Here is a 25,206-nt window from a genome sequence, read left to right as displayed (position 1 = left end):
AGGGTAATGAAAAATTAAACTGAATCTTAAAACACCTTCCCCTACCCCGCCCTTCTTCCCAGGCACAACTTCACTCCCAAATTCTCTACCTCCTCCCCGCAGCAGCACAGGGGGACGGGGAATGGGGGTTGTGGTCAGTTCATCACACATTGTCTCTGCCACCCCTTCCTCCTCAGGGGGAGGACTCCTCACACTCTTTCCCTGCTCCAGTGTGGGGTCTCTCCCATGGAAGACAGTCCTCTACGAACTTCTCCAATGTGAGTCCTTCCCCCAGGCTGCAGTTCTTCATGAACTTCTCCAGCATGGGTCCCTTCCACGGGGTGCAGTCCTTCAGGAACAGGCTGCTCCAGCGTGGGTGCCCCACAGGGTCACAAGTCCTGCCAGTAAACCTGCTCCAGCGTGGGCTCCTCTCTGCATGGGGCCACAGGTCCTGCCAGGAGCCTGCTCCAGTGCAGGCTTCTCATGGGGTCACAGCCTCCTTCGGGCATCCATCTGTTCCAGCGTGGGGTCCTCCACGGGCTGCAGGTAGATATCTGCTCCACCATTAATCTCCATGGGCTGCAGAGGCACAGCCTGCCTCGCCAAGGTCTTCACCACAGGCTGCAGGGGAATCTCTGCTCTGGTGCCCAGAGCACCTCCTCTCCCTTCTTCACAGACCTTGGTGTCTGCAGAGTTGTTCCTCTCACATATCTCACTCCTCTCTCTGGCTGCAGTTGTGCAGTTGCACTGCAGCTTTTTCCCCTTCTTAAATACGTTATCACAGAGATGCCACCACCGTCGCAGATGAGCTCAGCCTTGGTCAGCGGTGGGTCCATCTTGGAGCCAGCTGGCATTGGCTCTGTCACACATGGGGAAGCCTCTAGCAGCTTTTCACAGAAGCCACCCTGCAACACCCCCGCTACCAAAACATTGCCACGCAAACACAATACAGGGATGTGGGCCTGCGGGGAAGGCTCCTAACTATCTGGTACTTTCAAATGTTAGAACTGAAAGTCAGAAAGAAATTATGGTGCTCATTAGTGGTTTCCAGGCCCATACTAAGTTGCAGGCTGCTCTGTCCTCTGTCTGTGGAGATTGTGAACCAAATGGCAGCAGAGACTGAAGTTTTTCAGTGAGAAGAACTTGTGCGATTTATGAAGAACAGCAGCATTTAAGTCAGCATGGAGGAAATCACTCCTCACCCAAGCACATTGCTTTTCTCTTTATCAGTGCATGTGTCCTGTCTTGCTTTGGGTGCAACTCTACACATTGGCTGTGGCAGCATCAACAGGTTGCATATGGTCCTCCACCTACCCTAGTGTCTTGACTAAATTGTGCCTCAGCTGCTCAAGCATGGAAGGAGGTTCTCCTCAGAAGTCTGCACTTTTCCACCATTGTGTTTCCCGCAGAGTCTGCTTCCTTTCAAGCAGTATGTTCACCCAAAATTTCTGCCTCTGAACGATCCATGCCCAATGATAGCCAAGGGGTTTGCTGTACTGACCGCAGCACTTCACAGTGGAGGATGCCTGTGGGCTCATTGTTGTGTGTCAGCAAAGACCTTGAGGAGCTCTGTCTGAGCTGATTGCAGCCAACTATGCGGCCTGGCTTGTGGAATAGCCTTCACCATCAGTATCAGCCTTTTGTCTTTGTGCCCGGTATTATAACCGCAGCAGTAACAAAAATTTCTGGAACCATTTTCTCTGCATTTAGGCTCACTATCACTCCCTCAGCAATACTCTCTCGGTACCAGCAAATGCTGCTGCTGGGTCTGTGCTGTCCCTGAAGCACAAACAGCCCAGTGCTGGGAACTGTTGGACAGGACTTTGGTCTCTAGGCACAGAAGACTGATCTTGGGGCCTCCGCCTGGGTTCTTCAGAGGGGAACAGCACTCGCCTCCTGAGGGCCAGCACCAGTCCAGACTCTTTTATCTCTCCTATGTGGGGGTAAGCACCACTCGGTTGGAAGAAGGAGGCAGCACTGGGATCTTGTCTGAATTCAGGGGCCTTAGCAGCACTGTGATCTCAGGCAGAAGCTACTGGTCGGAGAAGCCAGGTTCCCTCATAACTGAACATCAAGGCAAAATTCTGAAGTGGTGTTGAGTCATGGCCTTCTCCCATATTTCTTATCGGGAAAGACTCTGCTGGTAGGCTCAGAGGAACTGCCGGTAGTTTAAGTGCTCTCCGGTGTAGATATCTGTCTGGAGAGCAGTCTGTGCTTGAGAAAGAGGTATGGATCTTGCTACAGCAAGAAAATGCCCTCCTTTATGTGCCTGAGGCAAAGAGTTTTGACCCAAAGGAAGTGAAGCACATTGCCTGGACAGCTCAGAGTACCCCAGCATCTGCCATGCATCTCTGAGGACACACAGTGGAGACCTACACTGAGTTGCGGGTACTCACAAACATATGTCAAGTGTGAGATACTGGATTCCAACAGTCTTATTCCGAAATTTCTTTCAGATATTACCTTACTTATTATCACCTTTAATGTTCTTATTTCCAAAGTGGCCATCCTTACTGGATCTTGTTGCTTAAACAGCTCAAACATGAGTAAACAAAATTAAAAGCTCAAGCTACTACATTGCAGCTGTCATCCCACGAATAAAAACTACCAAAATAAGTACAAAATAAGTATAAGTCCTTCAACAGTGGCACATAAAATATAACTACTCTTCAGACTACTTTTTTTTTTGGCAGGGGCTGACTTTTGGCACCAACCTTTTCCCCCCAAAAGATATCTTCTGTAAATTTACTGTATTGTTTATACAGTTTATATGACACTGTGTATTGAATAATCTAGAGAACAGTTGCAGTGTAAATCTTCCCAGACCTTGAGTATTACACTAAAATTCTTAATCTTTGACACAAGAGTTCAGACTGCACCTCATTATGTCTTTCCTGGCAGTCAGTGTAAGTGCAAAAGAAATGGGTATTTATTCTGGTCTTGATTCCACTAGGAGTGGGTGATCAGAAATAAGGAATATAATTTCTTGCTTCATGAGCTGCATTTGAAACTGATAGCTTAGCTATAGAGAGTGCATGCAAGGAAACAGGAATCTCTTAGGAAGGACTTGCTGTCCTGTAACTCCATTAATATCTAATTTAGTCAGGGTAAAATCATCCTGAGAACTGTGCAATGGCATAACTGTCAGCAATAGATTCAATGAAAGCAATACAACTCTTATTTATTGAGCATTACCCTAGTATTTAGGAGTACTTGGTAAGGCCAGAACCTTGCTGCATGAATGATGAATTTTATGGTAAATTCAAAGCACGATATTAAAATAGCAACTCTTCTGTAGATACAAGCAGCTAGCTTAACAGAGGCATATACAATTGCATTAGCATAATGGAAAGAAGTGAATCAAGTTTCTGAAAAAAGGAAGGTAACTGCACTTTATGTCCTATGTACATGAATTAAAGTGACAGTTATTTTTGTCTTCTCAGGAAACACAAGACCCTTGCATTAATAAAAGATGGTCGTGTTATTGGTGGTATCTGCTTCCGGATGTTCCCCTCTCAAGGATTTACGGAGATTGTTTTCTGTGCCGTGACTTCCAATGAGCAAGTCAAGGTAAAAATAATTCTCTGTTAGAGTTTACTAAAGGTATTTGAGTCCCATTCACTACTGCATATGCTCCTAATTTTGTTAGTCACATTAAATATATTGCTGAGTTTGAAAGATACATTGTTTCTGAATATAATACACAAAAACTAAACAAATGTGCAGATTTAGAATCATCAGCATAATAGTATGATTACTTGTATTAATTAAATAAAAAAAAAATCTTTCTCAACACAATGATAGTAGCCAGTAGTCTCCCATTCTTGGACTATTCACTCCTCTGTCTCCAGCAGTTGCCTCTCCGTGTAGCGTAACACCTCATGGTTGACTGAAGTAAGTATTGCTTGAGTGTGGCAGTAATTTGTGTTCAATCACTTTGTGGCATTACATGACTTCAATCAAAATGAGATATAGGAAAAAAAAATAGGTATAGTTTTGCATCTTGGAACAAGCACATAGTCTATTCTATACACTTTTTTTTGGAGTTAATTTCATAAAATGTTCTCCAAGAGTTGTGAGTTAGTGGCTGTGTTGAAAGAATATAAAGCACTATGAATACAGGAGATTCCTCCTGCTTTCCTGGGGACTACAGGTAGATCTATGACCATTTCATTCAGGATCTTGCCTTTAGATGGTGCTGTAGCTTTATGTTTTTCAGTTGAAACTGTTATTGCTGAGATGTGCTGAGTGTAGTTAAACATGCAGAAACTGTGTGCCCTGTTTTGAAGGCAAGAGCTCTGGGTGTGGAAGGGTAACACAGCGGGATTGAAAGCCTGCGACAACTGTGTAGTCCTTGGGTTATGTTTGATTTTGTTCAACTCATGTTAGAGAAGAACATTTCCCCTGCACTTTGCAGTGGCCTGTCATAAAAGTGTCCCAAGTGTTTTAGCAAATACAAACCGTAATGGGTTATGCTTAAGTTATGTCTATTCTAAGTGTGGCTAATTCATAAGAGGTGTTTTCATTCTACTAAAACAGCCAACTGCACTAAACAAATCACGCTGCCAGAGGTGTGTTGTGATTCTCTAGGGTAACCTTTCAGAATATGATAGAGAAAATAAATCTGACCCATCAGAGTGCCTCCTAGGTTGCATAAGCACTCATAACACCCGGTTTCTTCTGTTACCCTCTGGGTGCCTTGCTGTATGAGTTGACTATTCATGAAAATTTGCCTCCCCACATTCCTCTCTGAGTGAGGTGACCCCTACCAGCAGGTAAAACTAAATGAGAAAAACTAAATGTTCACATGTGGGTGAGCTGTCTGCTCTTGGGAAAAATAAATCTGTATTTTAATTCAGTTTGGGGCTAGAGTAAGAAATGTGGGTACTGGTTTCCTTTATATGTGGTATTTAAAAGTTGGATTGTTTTTGAGATGGTTTGATCCCATGTTACAAAATTATTTTAAATTTTACTGTGCATGGCTTAGATTCCTTTTAGGATTGTTAGACTTTGGGAAGTGTTTGTGAGAATGAACAAATCCTGTGAAGGTTATAAAACTAATAGGTCAGCAGAAAATATCTGAATTAATTGTCATCATAATTGCTGGAACTCCTTTGAGACACAAAGTTGATTTTTTTTTTTTTTTTTGGTCAGAGGTTAGAAGCTTTAGAATTACAGTAATGAATCGATATGTTTAAGATATAAATAGAACATCAGTGTCTCATATGCTGTTCCTTTCACCCTGCTGATACGGGAAGTGAGGAGCTTGGCTAGCTCAGGTACTGCTAGCCTGCATTTAAGGAAAATATTTTTCATTAAAAATTTTGGTTCTGAGTTTTTGTTCTCTTCAGAGAATTTGAGAAGTCAAATTTGCAATTAGAAAGTCTCCTGATTGTGTTGAGCACTTCGGAGTTCAAAGAAGTGCTGTACCGCTTAACATGTTGTCACTTGTCAAGCCACTTCTTTGTATTTGGTGCCATGCGTGATATGTGCCACTTTAACAAATGAACATATGGCTTTAAGAGCTTCCTCAAAATCAGAAGTACTTATTTTTACACATATGAGGTCTTAATTTTGAATATGAGGTCTGAATACCAGATGCTCCAAACACTAGCTGGCAAGGAAGGACTAACGCACAGATTTTGTACCTAGGTTAGTAGGATTTTAAAGAAAATGTGTCACTACTAATTTTTTTTCTGTGGAGCTTCAGCACTTACCTAACTTGCTTTTATCTGTCTGTTTCCATGTTTGGGCCTACTAAATTGTGAATTAAATCAGAAGTATGTATTTTCTGATTTATTTTTCTGGCTTATGTAAGTAAGTAAAAATTTCCCCAGTTTTCAAGAACAGAGTACCCGAAATGATTCCATGTATGTTTTTGTAAGCGTCCTGTTAGTCACTATGATGTAAAAATTGGAACATGTGCAGGAACAACACATTACTATGGGCTTTCCTGTCTATTTTGTATTTCTTCATCTCACAGCAGAAGATGAAGACTATAGCTTACGTGGAAATGTGAATAAATGGAACCTTTTGTTTACTTTGGGGTTAAATGAAAACGGAAATTATTCCTGTGTGCCATCAGAAGGCATAGCTATTTGTTTGATTGTGGACTCAATAATTTTCTGCTCCTTATTATGGTAATAACTGTTTCACTATTGCCTTTTATGCCCTATGAAGTTCAGGTTATAAATCCTTTGAGGCAGAGGCTGTTTCTGCTTACAGGTGCAGAGAACACAGTATAAACCAGAGATCTTGTCTCAGAATGGGTTCGTCTAGGAGGAGTCTTTTTGGTATTCCTACTGCTTTGCAGTTCTGAAGTGATACAGCTAAGACAGGATGCCCTATTCTTACAATATATAGTTGTATAGTTTTGTTATTGGTGAAATATGTGATTATTAATAGCTGATATCTAACTTAACAAGGAAGAAAATATAGTGTGCATCTTGAATTACAACTTCCAGAACAATGTACATCTTTAGAGCTGTGCTTTAACCCTAGAGAGAGTCTAGTTTTAGTCTCTTTAAATCTAAAACGGACTCAGACTCTAGAAGCTGTGGTATTTTCTGTTCCCTGTTGGGTCTCAAAGGTACCCTGCAAGGCTGAAAACAGTTTGATCTTGAGTATGCCTCACCAAGTTAGTTATGAGAAAATCTTTAAAACAGGATCTAGAGGAACAACTGCATTTTGAAAAACAGTCTGTTATAACCCTCAGTCCACAATTTCTAATATGTGCAGCCCCCAGAGGCTTTGTAATGTCTTTTTCCTCGTACATTTCACACAGGGTTACGGGACTCATCTAATGAACCATCTGAAGGAGTACCACATCAAACACAACATTCTCAACTTTCTCACGTATGCAGATGAATATGCTATTGGCTACTTCAAAAAACAAGTAAGTCCATGTAAGAAATTACTTGGTGCAAGAAGTTAACATCCAGCAGTGATGAACTAAACAACTAGACATGGCAAAGTAGTTGGATAAAATGCATAGTGAAATTTTGTGTGTGTATTTTTTAATCTACAAAATGTGCTCTGTGTTCATCTTGTATAATGATATTGGCGTATAATGCATTTTTACTTTGACTGAATAGTCTGAATATAGGCGTACAGTATAGCCTATGATTTGTCAAGTCTAAAAACTAATTGAATATGGATTGGTTGCTTCTTCATTCATTCAGTACCTTCACTGATTCTATAAGAAGTGTAAAGACACAGACTAGAACTTACCTGACCTGTGCTCACAGCTCCTCCTGATCTGAAGCATGAGGTTCAAGTTCAGGAAAGATTGCGATGTCTGATCTGTCAAATTGATTTGATAGATTAAACAAGTGTCAACTATCTGGTCAGACAAGAGAGTGAAGATGGAGTCAGACTATTCTCAGAGTGTACAGCAACAGGACTAGAGGCAATGGACACAAGCTGGATCGTGGGAAATTGCAGCTGGAGAGAAGGAAATATTTTTTTTTCCTTCCTGTCCTGGGCATGGTGAAATACTGGAAAATGTTGCCCAGAGAGGTTGTGGAATCTCTGTCTTTGGCAGCCTTCAAGGCTGGACATGCTCTTGAGCAACCAGATCTGATGAGACCTGCTCTGAGCAGGGATGGGGCTAGATGACCTCCTTAAGTCCCTCCCAACCTTACCTGTTCTATGATTCTGTATATAAAAGTGATACAATTTGCTCTTCACACATTCAAAATTAATAAAAGCTTAGCTTGTGGTACTGTTATCAGATCTGTGCAGACAGTCCCTTTTCATGTCTGAAACGTCGCTTCCCTTGTTTGAAGGTGCTCAGTCTCCATGTAAGTCTGAAGCCTTTGATGGTAAATTGTAAGGCAGAAGCCCCGGTTGGGTTCCTGATTTTTACTTAGGTTTCCTAGATACCACTGTAACAGAAGAATAAAATGCAACCAAAATGAGAATCCTACACTGCTTTTTATTCTCCCAGTTGATTCTTTTATGGGGTTTTTTATTAACTTTTGAACGGTATGAAGAGTGTAGTATAATTTTGGAACTATTAATAGGATTTGTTATCTTATTTTTTCACTTGAAATACAAAAGTAAAAAAGAAAATTTTTTTCTGACTCTAAGATTACTGTCATCTCATCAACTTCAACAGCAACTTTCCTTGACTAATGACTGCAGGACTGGCATCCTTAAATATTAAAATGGCAAATTTTTGGAAAAATCCAGGAAGCTTGTCCACAGTAAAAATCTTTTCTTCCGTTACTTTCTCTCTCCTATCTCCCTTCTTTTCCTATACATATAAGCAATTAACTCTTCTTGTACCAAGTGACTCCCATGAGAAGGTGTTTGCAACACTGTGAACCATGGTCTGTAACGCTTTCCATTATATTGTCTGTATTATAGCATTATGATGAATTTGGTTCTAAATCATCATAGCATTTCTGTTAAGACAAATGTAAAAGGAAAATGGCATCATGACAACTTGAGGTTTTTTTTTTCTTCTTCAGGGTTTCTCCAAAGATATTAAAGTACCAAAAGCAAAATATGTTGGCTACATCAAGGATTATGAGGGAGCCACATTAATGGGATGTGAATTAAACCCAAGGATCCCCTATACGGAGTTTTCTGTCATCATTAAAAAGCAAAAAGAGGTAAAGGCTGAAATGAAACACTGAGCGTTATAATCTATTCAGCTGTTTAGAAACAATTCAGTCAGTGCCAGGTTAGCTCTCTTCTTTGCTTTGGTGCTTAAAACATTGGAACGTATGCTTTTATTAGTTAGAATAATTCTTTTGTTCAAGTCCCAGTGCCATAATTTTGCAGTTGAAGCATTAAATTTTACCTTACTAAATTTACGATAGCAGAAGTGTTGAAAAGTACTGATATTTTGACGAGTATCTTATAGCTAAATTTTGCCATAGATGATAACTAAGCAAAATCTTGTGAGATTGATTTGCTCTGCAGCTTTGTAAATTTTTTTTTCCCTCCAGTGACAATAGTGTTCATTAGAGTGACTTCTGAATGGAGTGTTTGCATGTCCTGTATTTTACTGGAAAGAAAGAGGATTATTTTTTCTGGATTTTTTTTCCCCTGTGTTTTTAATATACAAATCAAAGGTGGGCTGTCTTAAATTCCAGGCTGTCTGTCTTTGGAGTTTATGTGGGTTGTTCTTTAGTTATAATAAGAATATAATAAGGCAGTTTATTAGCAAAATAATTAAAATGTTTCCAGTTGTGTTTAAATACCTTCCTGGGTTTTTGAAGAGATACAAAGTACGAGGATAATTTGCTCTTTCAAGGTTGGTCAAATCTCATGACTTTTTATTTTGTTAAAATGCTTCTTTATGGAACAGTCATTTTCTTTCCAATAGAACTATTTGGCCCATGCTTGCAGAACGACAGACAAAATCTGAGTGCTGTACATTTAGTTTACGAGGTTTCTTAACTTCACTCATTGGGAAAGTTTTCATATGTCCATACAACATTGATCATCATTTTCTCCCTTTCATTTCTGCTTGGTTGGGTTACTCTTCAGACCCCAGTCTACTGCTGGACACATCACCTCCCCCTCAGGGATGTTGTCAGGGTGGGCAGATAGTAGCCATGTCCAAGGAAATTTAGAAATAGCCCTCACAGTCTGCAGCTTTATGAAGAATATTCGCTTGTCTGCTCAAATCAAAAGCAATGAAGATGATACCTGGACATAAGTAGAATTTTGAATGTTGACAGTATGGGTTACAGGCTGATTTTGTTTGCTGCTGGTATTGGCCAGTACTGAACATCAGACTTTTCTAGTCCTGTCCTTTTGGAAGTGAAGCTTTTCATGGGATCTAAGCTTTTATTTAAAGAATTAGAGTATATGCCTACAGCTGCTAAGACCATGTCACCCAACACTGGGTGCCGGTCAGAGACCGTTTGTGAGTTTGCACTGCCTGATGTGTAGCTCATCTGCAGTCATTCTGAAAAATATGAAAAATCCCTTTATGCAAAGCTTTGTGACCTGCGGACTTGTGAGTAATCAGTGTTACTGATTGAATAGCTTGTTTTAATCAGGAAGAGACGCTATATCCTAAACTATAAGAAGGGTTTAAGGTGTATTTAACAATTAGTTTGAAAGTATTTTGACATTATGCTGGAATCTGGCCATGGTGCTATTGTATACTGTATTTCTCTTATCATTTGTAACCTCTGTTGAAAGTCTGATTTTTTCTTTTCCTCTTCCTTGAGAGAAAATACTATATGTGGGGGAGTGAAGGTCCTTGAAAATAAAAATACGCCCATCTTTATTATTTCCAAAGAAAATAGTCTCTCAAACTGTGGTGGTCTGAATTTGTTTACTCCCAGTTAAGAAGTGAGCCATTTTGAAAGTGACATATTCAGGACACACAAAGCTTAGGTAAGCGTCAAAGTGTTTATGAAGAGCACCAAAGCAAATTACTTAGATTTGAGATAATGAGATTGCAAAGCAGAACAGAGTGTACCCCAGAATTGGGAAAGCCTATTCTGGCATTTACAAGCAAATGTAGAATGTCAGTTCCAAAGAGTGGCATCATTCTGACTTCCTCAAGAGAAAATCTTCAGTAAGAGTATCTCTGACTGATATATAAGCAATGCCTACAGTCATGTACAGACTTCGAAGTGAACAGGTATTTCTGAAATTTTGGGATATGAAGATACATGTGCATTGAAATAAAGTGTATTCAATATGTGCCTTGAAATTTCTGACCAGGCTGTGCTGAAGCAGTTCAGAAGCAACAGCTGTTAGAATCAGAGCGTTTCCAAACCTGCTTCCAGGAAATTTCCTCCCCTACCTCTGCTGCCACCTTCCCAGGAGCTGTGCAGCTTGTGATCAGTACAGCAAACGACCCCTTTTTCTTCCAGATTTGTGCCTAAATAGGTAGCTGAGACTTGGTAGCCTCATCTGCAGAAACAGTGCTTGACCAGGTAGCTCACCCCTGTTACCAGCTTCAGGGGATCTATAAGGACCATAAGGTTAGGAAGCGAGAGTGTTTCTGTTCACCACAGTTTGTCATTAACCCTCTGTGTTACTTTTGAGCAAATAATTTTTTTTTTTTCTCTGCTGCTTTATTACAGATCATAAAAAAGCTCATAGAGAGGAAACAAGCTCAGATACGAAAAGTTTATCCTGGCCTTTCTTGCTTCAAAGATGGAGTACGGCAGATTCCTATAGAAAGCATTCCTGGAATCAGTATGTATCAACCTCTTCTAATGTAGAACAGAAGCAGAACAGCCCAAGAAAGGTCCAAGACTAGAAATACTAATGTAGCCACGTATTTCTTTTTGATTAAAATCTAATTGTTTTGGTCTATTGATTTGATTTCTATGAAGATCGTTGTGTTTCCAGTACAATGGCTGTCTCTGAGACTTCCCCAGGGCATCCCAGGCTGATGCTCTTTTATGTACTTTTGTGTAATTTTACTTATACGTGATCCCTCTTGGATTTATACTGTAGTGTAGGCAGTAATTTCTCTTTGGCACCACTGCTGTGCACTGCACTCCTGTGCAATGATGTGTTCTGTACTAAACATGGACTTACAGGACAAAACAGAATTGTAACATTTAAGTATCACCTTTTGGGGGATTTTTTTCAGTGTGCTTTTCTGCAGTTTATTCTCTGTCCCTAGGGAATCAAATTGGATAACTTTGATATCATTATTCTTTACAGAGGTTGTGGTAAAATACTTATTGAATTATTAAAAAAATGTGTGTTTCATGTAGGAATATTTTAGGATCTTTTCAGCAGTCTGGAGAAAGAGGCATGTAGGAAATTGAACGGGGCTGTAAGCTAAATGGTTGTTTTATTTATTAGGAGTAGCTTTTATTAAAACAAAGCCATTTTACTACAGCAGTGCTGAAATGGAATAAGTTTTTAGAGTTGCAATAACTCAGTTAATGTTTTGACCTACTGTAGTTCCCATGTAATCTCTCATGTTGTTGGTGTACAGGAGAGACTGGCTGGAAACCAAGTGGAAAAGAAAGAGGGTAAGTGCTACACAAAGTAAAATGATGAAGCAGTTTGGAGGTTCCTTTGACAGAAGTCTTTAAATAATGTCATTTGATATTTCCTCCCATCTATTGGAAAATAGATAAATAATCTGCAAGGGATAAGTTCCTAAATTGTTTTTGGTTTGGTTTTTTTTCCCCCAGGGTGGGTGGGTGGTGGTTTTTTGGTTTATAAAATTAAATTTTATTTCTTTCGTAAATTGCTTGAAACTTTGGAGTTTCTTTTAGGTAAGATGCATGTCATAGGAATGAAGATAAGGGATTCAAGCTAATCTTTTTGTATTCATATTTTCTTTCAAGTAAGGAATCCAAGGATCCAGATCAACTTTACAGCACATTAAAAACCATCCTGCAGCAGGTGAAGGTGAGTGCTAGTTCTAGTTTACCTTCTGTAAAGATTTTTAAAAGATTTCCAATATAGAGTTTCCATATTAGATACCTTACTTTTTTCTTTACCAAAGAGCCATCAAAGCGCTTGGCCCTTCATGGAACCTGTGAAGAGAACAGAAGCTCCTGGATATTATGAAGTTATAAGGTTTCCCATGGGTAATGCCATTAACATTTTTTAAGTATAGAGTTTAAAAATCTTTATAGCCAAAGACATAGCAGATAAATTGTAACCTGATTGTTTTATGTTGAAAGATATATATTACTGGCAGCTCAATAGCTTGCAGCTCTGAAGTGCCAAGAGTATGATGCTTCTGTCCTTTGAAATTTATGACTGCTTTGTGACCTTTGTGAAGCATCTGTAGCGTATACATGTGAAATCTTAGTATGCCTGAGAGAGCCCTAGGAAGCTCTTCAGCGGTGCAGTCAGCTAGAAACTTTTGAGACTGAGCTGGTTTTTGTGAGCTGTACGAATATGTTCTTGTGTGTGGTAACTGGTCATTGCAGATCCTACTGGTATGTTAAAAAAATCTCAAGGCAAACTTTCAGGAGCACCTGAGCATTTGAATTGCTTTGAAAAACAGATTTAAGCTTTCTAAATGACAGAGAAAATCTTTTCAAAAGTAGGTTTTTCTAATTCAGTCTTAACAGTTTGCTCCAATGTAAGTGTAGGAAAATGCTTCCTGCAACTGATTTGCAAGGTAACTTTTATCTTTGTATTTTAGATCTGCCAAAGTTGTCCGAGGTGGTTTATTTATTTATTTATTTATATTTTTAAATCATGCAGCTATTGTTTATGCAGGATTACTTGCAACGGGAAGTACACAACTGCTAAGAACGTTTTTGTTTGCTTTTGACTGCTGGGTCATGTAATTTCACTGATGATTCAGCGCTGTTCTAAACAGATGCTTGTTTTGATTTGTATTGCAGCAGATTTAAAACAGAATCCTGCTCTTCCCTCATTGTTCATGCAATACTCACCTCCATCTTTCTGATTACAGTATCTGTACCTTTTAAGGTTATTAGAGAACGAAATACAAGTTCATTGCAGGCTCCTATCAATCAGTTGCTCAGAGGATGAAAGTATTCATGTTGCTTTGCATAGGCTCCCAGCCTGTATATACCAATTTGGCTTAATGATTAATTTTTTTTTAATATCCAACTTATAATTTCCACACAGTGAATATATGTGTACTTCATAAAACAGCAGCCGGCTTCCTGTATCCCTGACACAATTGTATTTTCTAGCAATGAAGAAAAAGAATGTTGACACCCTCCCGTGGCAGTTTTCTCTTTCTGCTTTTCTGAACAGAAACTAGATCTAGATGGCTGTTTAATCTCAGCAGTGGTTACGAAGAACTTACTTACTGCCTGGGTTGGAAAACCTAAAGTAGGAATGTTGTCTGTCCTTTCTTTGTTCAGATGTATTACATTGGAGGTGGGGGCAGCGGCTCTCATTTCAGGATTAAGCGGAGGGCTTTGGTTTAGTTTTGTGTTGTTTTTTCAGCTAAGGAACCCAGCACAACTAAACCACATTTTGATTCATGATCAACTTCTGCTTGCTTTCTGCTCTCTTTGTCAGCATGCTGATACTGAGCAAAAATCACTCAGACATCATTTCAATTAAAAAGAAACAGCATTGCCTTTTCTTATGCTATCACATACAAGAGAGAACATTTTTCTTTACGTTTGCATACAGACTAAATTGTACAATAGTTGAGAGATATGGCTGTAGGGTTTTTTGGCTACCTTCTAAGGTCAGTTCTCATGTATAAACACTTTTTTCCTCTGTTTTAAGTGCTCTCTCAGCTGCTGCTTTTCAATAAATTTTTTGGTGGTTTTTTTTTCCTTTTCATCTGCAATACAAAAGCTGTATGGCTGAGTGACAGATGGAGCCAACCTTTCACTGTAGTTAGAGGAGAACAGTTTAACTGACCAGCCAGGCAATGTTTGCGTTAGGGTGAGCTGAACAGCCTTCTCGGCTGGATACTACAGTTAGACTATGGATATCTAATTTAGATGTAGGCACCTAAATTTCAGATTTAACGGGAGCTGAATGAGCCTTTGCTTTTTCAAAATATTGTGCAACACCAGTGCATGGCAAGTTATATATCATTGGAAGAGGTATCTGAGAGCATCCATCAAACTTTTCTTAAATAATTCCCTCTTGTCAATTTGACAGGGTTTTTCTCTATTTTACTGAAGTCTAATCTCCCTTAAAACAAAACAGTCCAAAAAAATCAAACCAAAACAAAAATATCCACAACCGTATTTTAAAATCTTAAGTTTTAAGGTTTAATTCTTTTGCACTGAAGGTCTTTGATCTCTGCTTTCCTTGCAGTACTTGTTGGCAGTAAGTCTTCTCCATTTCAGTCATTTCTGTTAAGGCTTCACAAAGGTGCTGCAGAAGCCTGGCTCAAGCGTTGCTAAAAAAATAGTTGTTAGAGCATCTTAGGTGAGAAAAGCCAAGGCATCCAGCACACCTCCCACTCCTTCTATTCCTAGAACACTTGTAACATAGACAAAATTTTTAAATGCCTGATAGGAATTGCTGGAGGGCACTGAGATGATTTACGTATTTTATGGATGACTGATTTTAATATAAAGGAAAACATTTTTAAAGAATGTTCTGCAAGTAAAGGTTTTGCACAGTACGTTGAAAGCAGGAGAGATCTGTTCTCACATGACTCTTAAAGGGATACAAAAGTATAAACCCTACATATATTTTTATTATATTTTCAGAGTGTGGAACATTTAATCTTTTTTCAAAGCTGCAAGTACTGCTTGTGGTATAGAGAGATGTCTCTTCTCTGCTGTGTTCACACAGAAGTGAGGATTTCAGGTTAACATACATGTTTTGTGATGTTTGAATTCTTTGCTTATACATTCCTAAGGCCTCCTCCAGTACATCGGACAACAGCTTCAATTGCTGTTGCAGCTATAAAAGGGACCGTGCCTTAGATGAAGGCAGTTCTAAGTTCCAAATCCTAACTTTGCCAGTTCATGTTAAATGGCAAATCAGTCTAAAGAGATATTGCGTACAAAAAGTACTTGAATCAAACGCTGTTAATCTATTTTTCTCCTGTACAGATCTCAAAACAATGAGTGAGCGACTCAAGAATAGGTACTACGTGTCTAAGAAATTATTCATGGCAGACTTGCAGCGAGTCTTTACAAATTGCAGAGAGTACAACCCCCCTGAGAGTGAATACTACAAATGTGCCAATATACTGGAGAAATTCTTCTACACAAAAATTAAAGAAGCTGGATTAATTGACAAGTGACACTGTCTTTTTTACAACCAATCAGTGTGCCTACTTTATGGGCAGGGAAAGCCGTTACATATCTGAGTTGTGGAACTTTAAGGTTTCAAGAAACTTCTGTTTAATACTTAGCACTTTTGAAAACCCTTTTAGTTTTGCAAACATGTATTATACTGAAGTTACAAAAATTATTTTATTAAAATGCTTTATAGTGTATTTAATTACGGAAAATTTCTTTTGTGTGCCCATTACCCTATGTTCATAATAAATTTATCAGCTACAGCCTCAAATCCCACAAAACACGTGGGGAATTGCACATGTTTGGGAATATGAAGAGGATTCCCAGACAACAGATGTTATAGCTTACCTAATGCAGTACCTATTTGATAAAGTTTTATTATTTTTTTCCAGTTAAAAAAGTAACAGTAAGGGAAAACAACAGTTGGGGGGGTTTTCTGAAACACTTGTTCCTTTGTAGAATCTTTTTATAAGATATTATTTTTTAAAAGAAACACTCAGCTGGTTGAGAAGCTGTGAGAGAAGAGCAGCCAGTTCTGAAAAAGGACTGCCTGTAATCTTTGATAGATGCAAGTTTTTTCTATTCATTTTGGGTTTTGATAAATATTTTACCTGCAAATTGTAATCTCATAACCACTATTTAAAAAAAAAAAAAAAAAACAAAAGAAATAATATCTGGCTAGATGTGTAATGTCATAGTGACTTGGCTTATGCAGGACATAAGTACCCAAAATGACTTCAGGGAGTCTGATTTGGATACACGAGACAATTTCAATTGGCTTAGTAGAGTTAAGGTTTTGATGCACTTCATGATTCACCCTATTTACTACTCTTCACTGATAAATTCTTTAGACTATTCAGCAGAGATAAGACTATTGTACACAAAAGAAGTCAACATATGACAGCTTCTGGCTTATATACTTGGCTCTGTGGTAAACTGGATTTTCTACCAAGCTTTATTGTAAATGCTTATTAATTAACTGTGATTATTTAGACCCAGGAACATATTAACATTTTACAGCTCATGGTAGTATATCTTCAAATTGAGCATTTAGATATATATAAAAATATATATATATATTTTGCTGCTTACACTACATTTAAGAGGTACACCTAACTTCCTAACAGATCAGTGCAGGCCAAAAAAGTTGTCACTTGACATTTTCTAATTAGTTTGTAACTGTAAATTATAATTGCTTTTGTGAAAAACAGATTTAACCTCTATCCTTGGTGTTTTATATTTACAGATGTTACACTGGTAAAATTCAATAGTTATAAGACTGAAAAAAACCCCAATCCTGTGCTGTGTCAAAGAATATATTCCGGCAAAATGCCTGTGCAATGTTAAATCACAAGTCGATTCAGTGAGTAGATGTCAGGGACTACCTGGAAGTAGTAAATGTGGTACACAAGGTATTCAAAATGTTAACACTAGACTTGCCATAGTGTTTTGTATGAGATTAGTCTGACCTGCATTTGGCTCTATAACAAAGGTACAGTGAGTATTTTTTTTTTTTCTTAATAGCCAGTACTGGATGCTATAATCCTGTTTTGTAGATTGGGCCTACAGATGCACCTGTTAAGCTTGGTATCCTGTGAAATTTTGTTATTTTCAGAGTAGATTTTCTTACCGTCTTTCGATCAGATTGTCTCTTCTATATTGAAACATTTGTTTTCTAATTTAAGAATTAATATTTTCATAGATACTGTGCAATAAAGTTACGGTAGGATATGTGGTTTTTGCAAATGCTTTAACAGCTGATGAACTTTACATTTGTAAAATTAATATATTGTACTGGTACAGAATAGTTTTAAATTATATATGTACAAAACCCTTATTTTGGTCTCTTTTTTCATTAATTAGTTCTTGTACTGCAAATAAACACACTGAAGCAATTTCACAACTGAGCACAGTGAATCCACAAGAGTGCAGCCATTGCATCTTCCTGGTACACCAGAAGATATGCAAAAAAGCCTCTAAGTTCACTGGGAGCATGGTGCTCTAAGCTGAGCGGAGAATTCAGTGTGGAAGGCTGTGTCTGTTCCAGGTAGCATTCCCAGCTCATACTGAGCTGCAGTGCTGTTAGTCCTGGCTCTTCAACATCTCAAAGCATTCTTTAACTTCACTTTTTAACAGCTTTGATTTTTCACCTTGAAGCATGCTTATGCTGTTTTCTCATTGTTGTCTCTTGTATCCACAAGGCACAATATACATAAGCTACCGTCCATGCGGAGCGTGTACTTGCCCGCTATCTCCATGATGTTACTCAGATGGTACACATTTCGCGTGCCGTAAACTCTGCATCTGTCTAATGCCTGACAAACAGAGTATGAAGATTTCCCCCCCACATCCACCAAGATTTAGTCCTGTGCCACATCACATGAAAGTGCACTGTTTGGAGGGTAGCAAGTAGTGGTGAAGAGGCTTAGCTGTTGTCCTAGATGCATCTAGGAATATCAATCAGTTGAGATTAGGTGAGCTAGACTGACACCCCCCTACAGTTGTGATGGAACAGTACCAACCACTTCTTCAAGCTTATTCAGTCCAGAAAAAAACCCCAGACGCACCACACATGTCTTAGGCTGCTCTGTTACCACACTGTTCTTTTTCTGTCCCTGATAAACAGCTGTTACATATTTGTTTGCTGAAAGAAGAGAGCAGCTGAAGTTCAAGCATTCAGCTTAAGTTCCTATACTAATAAAGTGTTTCAGAGTGAAGACAGCAAAGCCCAGAGCTAGAATTTTAGCATACAAATGGAAGGGTAAGTCGCAACTCCAACATCAAAAGGCTGTGGTGTGAAGATGTGCTGTGAGCAAATACTTTCAAATACACAGTAAGTGCAGCTTTTATTATTACTGTTGAGAGTTAGCGAGACAGTAATTAACACTCTATACATTTTTATTACAAAGGGAGAGATCTTATACCTATTGAAGCGGGAGAGGTGAGATAGGTAGTCTTGCACCACAGATGAAGAACCTGTATTTTTGTACTTTCCCACTATTTATTTTGAAGGTAGCTGTCCTCTTTGTATTCATGTATCCATTACTACTTCTTAAATGTTTCTCAAGCAAAGAAAAGCTGGTTTGAGTGCTCCACAACCTTGAAAACTTGCTGGACAGTTTAAAGCAGTATGTCAGAAGAACACTACTGTTAATCATACCCGTTCAGATTTGGCAGATCTTGCCCTGGTAAAGGCACTTTGCAAAGCAGGGCCAAAATTATTATGAAGTCCTTATGTTACACTCCACCAAGGCAGAGCACTCTTCACTGACCTTCACAGATAACTGGAGAGGAACAAAGTAAATTTAAGCGGATTATAACTTGCATTGATAGCACTACCAACCAACCCTAAAATTGCTACTTTTAAGAGCTCCAGCTACATGATCAAAATACAACTGACAGTCTTGCCTCTGAGAAATGCTTACACCGCGTAAGGTGGGGAAGGAGTACACCGTGCAGCATGCCTGCTGCTCACATTGCATGGTTTCTATACTTGCTTCCAGTGGAGCAAAAAGAACACCAACCAGCACCAAGCTGTTTCTGAACACTTAAGACATTTATTATGAGCTTCAATATGAAACTACAACCATTACATAAACAAGGTCTGTACAAACATTAAAAAAAACCACAAAAACATTTGATCTTAAGTGCCTAAAGTTCACCTTTGCCAACCGCTGCGGGATCAAGCGGGGTATAAGTCATGATATAGGGGTGCCTCTTCTCAAAAGAGTTTGAATGGAATCACCTTAGTTATAGGAGTTGTCTTGTGTCTTCTATATCATTAAAAAGAGCCACTGGATTAAAACCAAACCCCCTTAATTTTACATCCTTAATATTAGACATACAGAAATAGCCGCATATTGGTGTTGGAATTTGTGCAGCAGTAATTTCCTGGATGAAAGATTCTTTCTTCATGGAGAAATCTCAATGACAACCAACAAATTTCTCATTGTATTTTGACAGAGATTCTCGCTTAATAGAAGAGCGTTTAGTATCTTTTTTCTGCTTGAAAATTGGAGAATTCAGAAAGTTTGTATCTGTAAAAGGATCTCCTCTCCTGAGTTTCCTGGTTAAGAACATAAAAAAAAAAACAAAACACAAAAACACAAACTAAAGAAAAGGCAAAATTGAGTTTTGTTCCCCACATCACTTAAAATACGACTTTTCAGCTAGTAAGTTCAATTTCACATGAACTATTTAGTATTACTAGCATCAGACATCTCTTTGAATGTTTTGTTAATAACTTATTTCTAATATTTAAATAATCCCTTCAAATCCTCTGTTTGATGGAGTATCATGAACTTTGTATCAAACTGGAAAGTAGGACACCTACCCTGCAATACTTGGTTCTTTATAGCTCACAGTAAGAGTACAGCTTCGCTTGCGTTTTGGAGATGGCAGTCCTTCACCTTCTGGGACAACAGTTGCATTCCCAGTGCCGGGGAGCAATGAAGCTGTATTGGTAACATCACAAAGATGACGACGAGATGGCTCAGAAGGCTGCCCTGGGAAGAAATTAAGCACACTTCAGACAGTTCAGGCAAGCTAGCTTAAAAGAGAATGTCAGTGAACATACTAGATGACAATAATAGTTATAGCTGAGTTACATACTCTTAAGTGAAAAGATGTTAAGTAAGATGATGAACTCGGGATTTTAGTTTGGAAAATAAATTAACACTAAGCAGTGCCAGGCAAAGCGTGATTTGTTACTCCACTTTTCTCTCAATTTATACTCTTGTTCTCCTCTCTTTCCTCAGCTTTAATACATCATTAAACACATCTAAAATACCGTATTAATTCATTGTTGACCAATTTCTTAAACAAAACATAGCTTTATTTCCAATTTCTGCTGGGGAAAAAAATTAAGGCAGACAGAAGAATTAATCTAACAGTTGCTATAACATTATTCTTTTTGTATATATTAAAAAACCGAAACTAAAAAAAGCCTAAATCCCTTAAACAGTGTAAGCTCTCAAGGAAACAAAACCAATTACAGGACACTTTCTGTACTTACTAATGTACTTGTCACTTGATTTATTGCTTTCAGCCTGTTTTTCATTATGGAGTTTCTGCTCGCGCAGTGCCAAACATCTTTTAGACCTTGGCCTTGCATGGACTGGCGATGTATCCATCTTGCCCACCGAACTTTTCCTTTTTTTTGATTTACTCTGGAAAGGTTCATAGAGGCTGTCATCCGAGTCTTCTTCAGTATCACTCGACTTGATGGTGCTAGTGTCAGATAAGTCATCTTTGTCATCCACACCAGTATCTGCATCATTCACCTTATTTTGTTTAAAAGGTGTAACATGGACACGCTCTTCAGAATGAAAGTCATAAGCATCACTGGAGCCACCCAAAAAATCCGACTTTTCTTTGGAAGCCTCTTTACTCTGTCTTTTTTTCGGTCTTTGTCTGGAAGTATTTTTAGGCCATTCCAGTTTTCCCTTCTGATGCTTCTCTTTCCTTACTTGAGAGTCTTCTCCGCTTTTACAAGCACGTTGTTTAAGATCAGAATTATTGTTTGCACATTCATGTTGTTTAAGATCAGAATTATTGTTTAAGTTGAACTGTGTAGTTTCAGAATCCACCTGCCTCAACACCAGCTCTGAACCTACCTCATTTTCATTCAACCGAGAAATATCTGAATTTATGTTTTCTACAGTACACTTCTCTAGACTTTCCTCAAGTCTAATCTCATGCTCTTTAGAAAGCCCTTTTGTTGAATCAGGTGCTTCTGAATAGTCCAAGACACCAGTGCAAAGTTCAACATGATTTCTCATCTTTGAATAGCGACGCCTGCTGGACACACTTTTTGGTAATGCATTACCAAATCCATCCTCTCCCCTTGAGGAAACATTTTCCAGCTCTGACCCTATGTCGTCCACATGAAAATCAGATGTTCGTCCTTGTAATTAAAGAGAAAAAGTAATATTAAAGCTAAATAGCACAAAACCTTAAATGGTTGTTACAGATTCTGAACCTGTCAAAAATTAAGACTATTCTTAGAATTGTCTCCACAGATTTGTATGAACCAGTATTTGGCAGTCAAGATAAGCTCTGTTAATTTAGCTTCCAAACAGAAAGCAGTTAAGTATATGACAGGAGGATTTTCCTCTAAACTGCTCTATTTAGGAAGGTTATCTACAGGTAATTTATTTTAAGCATTTAGCTTTGTTAACAATTGTTGATTTCATAAGTGATGATGCATGACTAAAGATTACTTTACTCTGTTGAACTGTTTGGTAGATAATGAAATTAGATTGCAGGTATCTAGAAGACAAAGCATTTTCAAATTCCTCCCCCATTTTGTTATGTGTCTTCATTCAAAAAGTCTACCAGTTGCCAACATTTATATATAACCTTTATGACAATGAGTGGAAAATTACTTGACAGTTACTTCAAAAATCAGTAGTTAAAACATAAGTTATACTCACACATTTCCACCCCCACTCCCCCCCGATTCAGAATAGAGCAGTGTCTGATACTTCGATTTAGTTACCTTTGTCTGGAACTATTTTGATCAGGGAAATGGCATTGTCAGATTCCTCACAGATCTCCGACACAGAATGAGCCAGCTCATTTCTATCACTATCAGCCTCCATCCCACTTGGAAGTACTTGATCATATCCATCAGCACACTGTAGAAGTCCTCTAGAGAAAATACCAAAGGTAGTATTTACTGAATAGCACTATATTTTAATTATAATTAACTACTGCATTACACTGGATATCTTCCCTTTTTCTAATCAGAAAATTAAGCTTACTGTCACTGAATTTTCAAATATAAATAGGTATTAATAAAAGATACTTACACTGAACGTATTTGTCGTACGACACTGGAACTATTTTCAAGAACTGAAGAAAACACTGTATGATTCTGTCAACAAAATAGATCTTACTGTGACTAAACAGCTGAAACAAGCCTGCAACATATACAAATTTTAGACAACAGCCAGGTTACCCACAGGAAGGCCAAAGAGGCCCTTGACTACTTCTTTCTGGCTGGCTCACGTACAGTGCTGTGGGATCTCACGTACTCAGCCCCTGCCAGTCAGCACATTCATCACCAGCCCAATCATACAGATAGTGGACAGAGGAAGGAACCGTGAAGATGGTACAGGGAACAAGACACAACCCCATACAAAATCAGGGTGCCCCTATCACCTTGTAGCAGAGCCTCAGTCCCACTAACAACCTACTACACACCCCCACAGTGCGCACCCCATGCTGTGCTAGGAACTGTGGGACTAGTCATACCTCCAAACTAAGGTTCAAGTCTCAAAAACTATGTGCATCCATGCTGGAAGGAAGAAGAATTAACAGAAATCCTGCCCTCAAGAGGAAAAGGTACTTACGACACCTGTGGAACACAAGTTCTTTACTGGACCAAGGAGATCAATTGAGTCAAGTAAATTCTGAGAAACTTTTGAAATTATCTCATTCAAGGCTGACAGCCGATTCTAATGGACAAAAGGAAGAAAGTACCGTGTTACTGTCATACTCCAGTATCTACTACCAGTGGAATAACTTCTTACCAGTATTAGGAGATTATTAAATCCTGAAGATACCTGTGTCAGGTACCTTCATCTGTGATAGAAAAAAAAATGACATTCACAGAAGACAGATTTTAATTAAAGAAGAGTAGCCAGAAAATAAAAAAAGATTAATTTATAACTAGGTTAGGTGAAAATATGAAAAAACTCCTTCTATATATTGAGTTAATTTTTTATGAAACACTTAAGATCATAAAGATATCAGTGCATTGGTGTAGATTCTGATGTTCAGCTTCACTAAATCATCAGGTTGTTAATAATACCTCAACAAGTCCTTGTGCCTGCTTGAACCCAAGATTTCTTTGCAAGTCAAACATCTGAACCTTCAGATCCTGGTAGTCTTTCCTTAAATGAAGAATGGTAGCCTGGGCATCCCTCAGTTTGATCTTTTCTTCTTGCAAAGCCTGAGCTAGAGCTTTGTTGTTTGCTTGGATGCTCTTCATTTGCATGGCGCTGTTGGCTGCAACAGGACAGTGAGTATTTCAGCTTAGCTTAAAAAGAAAATAATTATGAGAATTGCTAAGATACTTAAGCATCTTACTTGCTTTTTTGCACTTTACAGCAGAGACCTGGCTAATTTTACCCAACTTCATCCATTTCTGATTTCTTTTCTCTTTCATTCGTTCTTTTATGTCACTCAGACTGTCTTTGAAGGGCTTTTTCAAGCATTCAGCCATCTTCTACCTTCAGAGATAAAAAAAAAGTGAAGAACTCATTAAGCTGGTGTTGCACAGTGCTCCCCAACGCCAAAAGGAACAGAGAAACAAGGGTAAAGCTTATTTTTAAGTTGCATACGCACACGTAGAAGAGACGAACAAATAGGATGAGACACACAGCTACGGACATTTTCAAAATTATTTTTGCAGCATGGCTACTGTCACTATTCTCTGTTATCTGAACAGCAAAACGCACGGTGGCCGCGGCGAAGACCAGGCCGAGGCCTCAAACCACTCGCATCGGGGCGGTGAGGCGCGTAGCGGGGTGCGGCGGGGAGGGCGGGGCAGGGGCGCCCGCGAGGTGTGGGAAGCGGGCCCCCGGCTCCTCGAACAGTGAAGGAAGACCCTCAGCCGCCGCCACCCACCGACCGACCAGCCGTACCTCCTCAGGAAGGAGCATACACCGCCGGGCACCTCCCACGCGCGGCCGCGGCTGCCCGAGCCCCGGACGGAGGCGGCACCGCGGCCGTTTGCCCGCCAGCCGCCGTCCCCCGCAGAGCCTCGGCTAGGCCTGATCCCGGCAGCAGCCGCCACCCGCCCGCTCGGCCTCAAGGGAGAGGAAGGGGCGGCAGGCCGTCCCCGCGAGCGCGTCCCAGCCGTTGGCACCCCTCCCCGACGTTCAAAAACCACCGCCGCGCCTTGCCATTGGTGAGACCGGCGCGTGGCGTCACGGCTCATCCGGGTCTCGCTCTTGGCCCCGCCCCCGGCGCCGCCCCGCAGGTGCCGCCCCCCCTCCACGCGCCGTCCCCCTTCCATGCGCCATCCCCGCCCAGCCTTTTCACCACCCCTCCTAATCTCGCCCCATGGAGCCGCTCTGGGTCCGTGGGGGTCGTGGTGGCTGTTAGCGGGCCCACAGGCCGTCCTGGGGCTCCTGTCCCCCGCCCCGGGGCTCAGGGCTGACGGGCCCGGTGGGCCCTGACGCGCCTCCCCCGGTCGTATGCCCGGCTCGGGTCTTGCGCTACCTCAGCTGCTGTAGTGGAAAGACACACAGACAGAACAACAGCTGTTTATTAAACAGCCACACTAGGAGATAAAAATCGTTAGTCTGAGATATTTTACTTAACAGCAATTGCTTGTTGCAGTGGTAACAAGATGAGCCTTTCCCACTCTTCCTGGACCATGCTTCATGTGGAGGGCTTCTAAATCGTGCTCTTGCAGCTTGAAGCAAAAATACTATAAAAGCTACAGAGTTAAACCTATTTTCAAACACTATTTAATGAAAGAAACTGTTCGGAAATCCCGTTGGTAAGGTGATGGCAACTGCTGCTCTGTGAGGTTTATGCGTGGCGGGGCGGTGAA

The 25,206-nt window shown here is 39.7% G+C and overlaps 2 protein-coding genes across 6 annotated transcripts in view; one reads left to right on the top strand and one right to left on the bottom strand.

Moving 5' to 3' along the window:
• Nucleotides 1-17,475, top strand: part of KAT2B (lysine acetyltransferase 2B) — a 45,517-nt gene extending 28,042 nt beyond the window's left edge. Inside the window, exons 11-18 of one of the 5 annotated variants that reach the window (XR_010371694.1) lie at nt 3,423-3,549; nt 6,764-6,874; nt 8,454-8,597; nt 11,040-11,154; nt 11,912-11,948; nt 12,274-12,333; nt 12,431-12,515; nt 15,447-15,499. Coding sequence is in view for 3 of the 5 variants with exons in the window: in XM_064444283.1 (XP_064300353.1) it covers nt 3,423-3,549; nt 6,764-6,874; nt 8,454-8,597; nt 11,040-11,154; nt 11,912-11,948; nt 12,270-12,333; nt 12,431-12,515; nt 15,447-15,640 (877 nt within the window). In the remaining 2 variants the exon portion in view is untranslated. Of the gene's footprint in view, nt 1-3,422; nt 3,550-6,763; nt 6,875-8,453; nt 8,598-11,039; nt 11,155-11,877; nt 11,949-12,269; nt 12,334-12,430; nt 12,516-15,446 lie in introns of those variants that run through there. The other 4 variants (XM_064444283.1, XM_064444284.1, XM_064444285.1 and 1 more) reach the window with 4 other exon arrangements.
• Nucleotides 17,476-19,173: 1,698 nt separating this feature from the next.
• Nucleotides 19,174-24,552, bottom strand: SGO1 (shugoshin 1). Its single transcript, XM_064444286.1, has 9 exons — nt 24,290-24,552; nt 23,733-23,875; nt 23,455-23,651; nt 22,994-23,098; nt 22,451-22,515; nt 22,138-22,289; nt 20,653-21,543; nt 19,972-20,143; nt 19,174-19,704 (listed from the first exon to the last, which is right to left on the bottom strand). The coding sequence occupies exons 2-9, from the start codon at nt 23,866-23,868 to the stop codon at nt 19,563-19,565; spliced, it is 1,860 nt and encodes a 619-aa protein (XP_064300356.1). The 5' UTR covers nt 23,869-23,875; nt 24,290-24,552; the 3' UTR covers nt 19,174-19,562.
• Between the last annotated feature and the right edge of the window lie 654 nt (nt 24,553-25,206).

This window comes from Phalacrocorax carbo, chromosome 2, assembly GCF_963921805.1.
Source record: "Phalacrocorax carbo chromosome 2, bPhaCar2.1, whole genome shotgun sequence".
Lineage (NCBI taxonomy): Eukaryota > Metazoa > Chordata > Aves > Suliformes > Phalacrocoracidae > Phalacrocorax > Phalacrocorax carbo.
The sequence above is the reverse complement of the archived record's forward strand: the minus strand, read 5'-3'. Positions and strand labels throughout refer to the sequence as shown.

Bases quoted from the DNA above. Each gene is read 5' to 3' on its own strand.
- SGO1 (XM_064444286.1), bottom strand. From the start codon at position 23,868: ATGGCTGAATGCTTGAAAAAGCCCTTCAAAGACAGTCTGAGTGACATA. The intron at 22,290-22,450 runs GTAAGTATCTTT...TATTTTCTCTAG, and splicing joins GTACGACAAATACGTTCAGT to AGGACTTCTACAGTGTGCTG. The intron at 21,544-22,137 runs GTAACTAAATCG...TTTAATTACAAG, and splicing joins CAAAATAGTTCCAGACAAAG to GACGAACATCTGATTTTCAT.